The sequence below is a fragment of the Cyphomyrmex costatus genome, unplaced genomic scaffold (genome assembly GCF_001594065.2).
Source record: "Cyphomyrmex costatus isolate MS0001 unplaced genomic scaffold, Ccosl1.0 scaffold774, whole genome shotgun sequence".
Lineage (NCBI taxonomy): Eukaryota > Metazoa > Arthropoda > Insecta > Hymenoptera > Formicidae > Cyphomyrmex > Cyphomyrmex costatus.
Genome location: NW_017280349.1, coordinates 11,874 through 16,881, shown reverse-complemented (window position 1 = coordinate 16,881; position 5,008 = coordinate 11,874). Strand labels below are relative to the sequence as shown.

The window sequence follows — 5,008 nt, the reverse complement described above, 5'->3', positions numbered from 1 at the left end:
TGGGCTCAAATCGGGCGATCTTGCTGGCCATTCGATCGGGCCTCTCCGACCTATCCACCGATCAATAAAAACTGCGTCTAAATATGCTCGAACGTCTCTCCCGTAATGAGGCGGAGCCCCATCTTGTTGAAACCACACGTGTTCGAAGTTTTCACCACAAATCTCTCTTACTGCGGGAACAATCTGATTTCGAAGCATGTCCTCGTATTTTTCAGCAGTCAAATTGCCATCAATGAAGAATGGGCCAATTATTCTGTTTCCCAATATGCCAGCCCAAACATTTAATTTCTCCGGATATTGCGTTCTGTCTTCTCGCATCCAGTTAGGATTTGTAGTTTCCCAATATCTGCAATTATGTCTATTTAGAGTCCCATTTAGTTGAAATGTTGCTTCATCCGAGAAGACTATTCGTGACGGAAGATTGTTGTCATCAGCGATTCGTGACATCATATCATCACAAAATTCAACGCGTCGATCGAAATCATCTTCACTTAACTCGTGAAAAGCTTAACTTTGTATGGATGAAATCCATTTTTTTTTAATATACCGTGAACGGACATTGTACTTATTTCATGTTCTTGAGAGACTTTACGGGTTGAACTATGCGGATCTTCGATGAATGTTAATAATACATTCAATGAGTTACCATCATCTGTTGCTGATGTTGGTCTACCTATTCTAGGTCGATCTTTCACGCTGCCAGTTTCATTGAATCTCCGAATCGTTCGCTCGACAGTTGATTTCGAAACCGGAGTCATCCCGTTTCTGAATGTTTCATTGAAAAGATTCTTTACATGATTGTATGATAGCATTACATCACCCCAGCCTCTCATCATAAGAAGCCTTATTCTGTCTCTTTTAGTGAGGTTTTGCATTACGGCGCACAATACAAAATAATACCAATAATATTCTAAGTAAATCGATATTCAGAGTTTCAACTCAACTGAGTGAAAACAAATTCAAGACTAATAAGAAGACAATACTCGCAAGCCAAAATAATGTAAACAAAAATCTAATGTCAAAAAAGTAAACAAAGTGCGAGTAAAGCTTCAGAGATTACTGCGATCAGTGTATGCGTACACTGCCGACCAAAAGTTTGGAAACACTTAATTAGTTCGAATTTGAAAATGTGTATGTTTCTAAGACTGTAACTTAGGATATGAAAACCCCCTCTAATAAGAACTTTTTAAAAGAATCTAACTACATCTTTCGACGATTATCGAAAATTTTTATTTTTTAAATGTTGTAACATCCAAAATATTAAAAGTCAAATATTTTCGCGAAAAGTGATTGCAGCGCCCTCTATGCCGGGTGTTTTGTATTCATTTCGACAAGACCTTTCAAACGAGCCCCCACTCGACCCATGGTGTCATTTAAGATTTCAATCCCCCCTCGTGCCCCACGTGCCCCCTTGGAGGTGGGGGGTCGATACCCCCCTCAAAAGATAGCTTTTTAAAAAAATCGTTTGACGTGTATCGGGGATTTTTGAAATACTTTTTTTTTTCAAAACTTATTCAACCGTCCCGGGACTTTTTGTACACCCTGTATATAGTGATCGACGATATCCAAGTGATGGATCCCGATGGGATGATCGTTGACGAAGCGATCGAAGATGTGAACGTCGAAGATGTTATGGAAGTTGAGTCTTCCGACGATAGTGTGTTATCGAACGATACTGGATGCGTTAGCGATCTGGAGAACGATACCGATCGTGTGCGAAAAATTATTCCGGACGCGCAAATCCGGGCATTGGGTGTTTTTCGCGTGAAACATTGCCAGATCCAGTGCTACTATGCGACAGGCGGAGCACTAGCCCTGTGTGCCGAGTGCATGGTGAACATTGCCGATGCCGAAGTTGGTTCGATGTTGTTGATCAGGAAGCACGATACCGATTTTATCGAGGTATTCAGCGCTGGAACGTGCTCCAATTGCTGGAAACTGATGTGTCTGGTATTCCCGTGCAGTGTGTGCCCGATTTGCACAGTGTAAAGGAAAAAAAAAAACATGAATTTCGAGGGAATATGCTGGGATGAAGAGGCAGACAGAGAAGAGAAGATACGTTAAAGACGTACTTGAAAATTCGCTGGATTATAGTGCGTGGACATCGCTGGTGCAGGTACTGCGCGACCGAGAGCTCCACGGTGATCGCGTTGTGAAAAACGTAAACGTGACCACGTTCCCCGCTTACGGATGGTCATCGCTCGCGCGACGGGAAGCGTACACGCGGTTACGAGACCAGTGTATAAACGCGGAAAACGCAACAGACTATAAATGGGTGAGGGATAAATTCGAGTGTGGACTCGAGGCTTCGTGCGGTAACATCGCAATAAACACGTATAGTGGCAAAAGGGCCGAAGTGGTGATGATAGGCGACGTATACATATTCGGGTACAATCGTTTTGATGATTCGCATCTTATTGTTAAGAGACTACGCGAACCGTATGACGATAGATGCGTGGAGTGTGAAAAGTGCATCACCTGCCAAAGCCACAACGAAAAGGTGCTACATCTTTTTGACATTGTGCATCTAGAGCGGGCTTGCAAAACGTGCGAGCAACGTGCGTGCAAGTGCTCCGAATAACACTCTTTTGTAAAATGGAAGACTACGAACGTGTGGAAAGCGAACTGCTGGAGCAGTGCGGCCGCGTCGCTACCTTGGCGGAGTGTTTCGTGTGGTTGGAGCAGTGCAACGAGTGCATCGAGAGCCTCGAGGAACTGTGTCGCGCCAAGCGTCCGTGTCTTACCGTCGGGCACAGACAATCCGCGGTGGCGAGGATCGCGCGACTCGAGGGTGCGAGAACACTGTTGGAATGACGGTTCGTGCACGTGGGTCATGGCGTGGGTGGTGGTGATCGCGAGGACGACAGATCTCTCGCTTGGCGCGAGATCGACGCCGCTTTTGACAATCGCGTTCTAACCGGTGCGGTTATAAATTCGGGACACATAGAACCGCAGCAGTTTCTGGAAGACGCCGGTAGTGTAGTGCTCGAGCGTGTGCGGGGCGCTATAGAGAGACACGGTAGCGTCAAAGTGAACACCGCGTCCAACGGCGAGTTCATCGCGGGTGATAAACGCACAGTTATGGGCATAAACAGAAAAACTGCGAACTATATCGGTGCACCAATCTGCGCGAGTGGTACGCGTCGCGCGTTATCGAGCCTACGTTGGCGTCGCTCGAAGAGCACCAGGAGCGCGACAGCGGGTGGGCGCTCTCGCGAATCCTGAACCTAACCGTGAACGTGAACAAACTGAATCAGGGGTGTCACATTACAGTGCCACCGAAAATTAAGGACAAGAACGCGCTGGTCAACGTGCGATCCATGGACAATACGTGCTTCGCGTGGTTGGTGATAGCCGCTCTGTACCCCGCGGAAAGACACGCGGAACGTGAATCGTCGTATCCGTATTATTCTAAAGTGCTCAACTTCGCGGATATCGAGTTTCTGGTAACGCTCAAAGACGTTGCGAAATTCGAGCGCTCGAACACGGTGTCGGTGAACGTGTACGGTATCGAGGACGGGGATATCCTGTCTCTGCGGCTCACCGACTGCAAGAGGGACAGGCACGTCAATCTCCTGTACGTGCAAGACGGCGACACAGGACATTTCGCGACGATCAAGCATCTCTTCCGCTTCGTCGGCACGCAGATTAACAAAAAGGGGCACAAGAAATATTTCTGCGAACGGTAAGTACAATAAGAAAAAAAAGAAAAGAAATTAAAAGAAACAGTAGTAAATATAATAATAAATTTGTTGTTTGCAGTTGCCTCCACTACTTCTCCTCCAACGAGAAACTGGAGAGGCATAGCGAGGACTGCCAAAAGCTCAACAAATGCGCCATCCGCCTACCGCGCGTGGAGCAAAGGTGGCTCGAGTTCGGCAATTACTACATGAAGGAGCGGGCGCCATTCGTGGTATACGCCGACCTAGAGTGCGTCTTGCGGAAGACGGAAGACGCTGCTGGTTCGTCGTCGTACGCGTACCAGCGGCACGAGATGTGCAGCATAGCGTACTACGTGCACTGCTCCTACGACGGCGCGTTATTCGAGTACAGATGTTGGCGAGGCAACGACTGCGTCAGTTGGTTCGCGCGCCAGCTAGAAACTTTGGCGCACCGCGTGAAGAACGCGATAACGACCAACCGGCCCATGGACTTTACGCGCGACGACTGGCGGAGATTCGACAGTGCGACGCACTGCCACATCTGCGAGAGGCCGTTCGCCCCGGGCGACGAGCGGGCGCGCGACCATTGCCACCTCACCGGGCGATACCGCGGTCCAGCGCACAAGGGATGCAACGTGAACTACAAGAACTCTATGTACATTCCGGTTGTATTCCACAACTTATCGGGGTACGACGCGCACTTCGTCATACGAGAAATAGCGACACAATTCCAGGGACAAGTGGATCTACTTCCTCTGACCAAGGAAAAGTACATTTCGTTTACGAAGCACGTGACAGACACCAGTGACAAAGATTCGCGAAAGTGCGTGAAACTACGATTCATAGACTCGTATAAATTTCTGAGTGCGAGTCTCGACAAATTGGCGTCGTATCTCGACAAGGACAAATTGAAAATTGTGCGTTCTGAATTCTCACATGTATCGGACGAAGAATTCGATCTGCTCACTCGAAAAGGGGTGTTTCCCTACGAGTACGTGGACAGCGTAGAGAAACTGAACGATACGCGCTTACCGCTGCGCGAATCGTTCCACAGCTCGCTGACGGGCGATACAGTGTCCGAGAGCGATTACGCGCACGCCGAGAACGTGTGACAGCGGTTCTCCGTGCGAACGCTCGGCGAGTACAGTGATCTCTATTTAAAAACGGACGTCCTGTTGTTGGCCGATGTGTTTGAGAACTTTCGCGACAGTTGCGTCACGAGTTACGGTCTCGATCCCGCGCATTACTACACACTGCCTGGTTTCACGTGGGACGCGATGCTGAAACACACGCGCGTGAAATTCGAGTTGCTCACCGATATCGATATAGTGATGTTCATCGAGCGC

At 48.2% G+C, this 5,008-nt stretch overlaps 1 protein-coding gene across 1 annotated transcript; it reads left to right on the top strand.

The window, feature by feature from the left end:
- Nucleotides 1-2,595: 2,595 nt before the first annotated feature.
- On the top strand, nt 2,596-4,774 carry LOC108781172 (uncharacterized). The gene is made up of 4 exons (XM_018549088.1): nt 2,596-2,791; nt 2,948-3,136; nt 3,274-3,685; nt 3,763-4,774. Exons 1-4 carry the CDS (start codon nt 2,596-2,598, stop codon nt 4,772-4,774), a joined length of 1,809 nt encoding a protein of 602 aa, XP_018404590.1.
- Nucleotides 4,775-5,008: the final 234 nt, after the last annotated feature.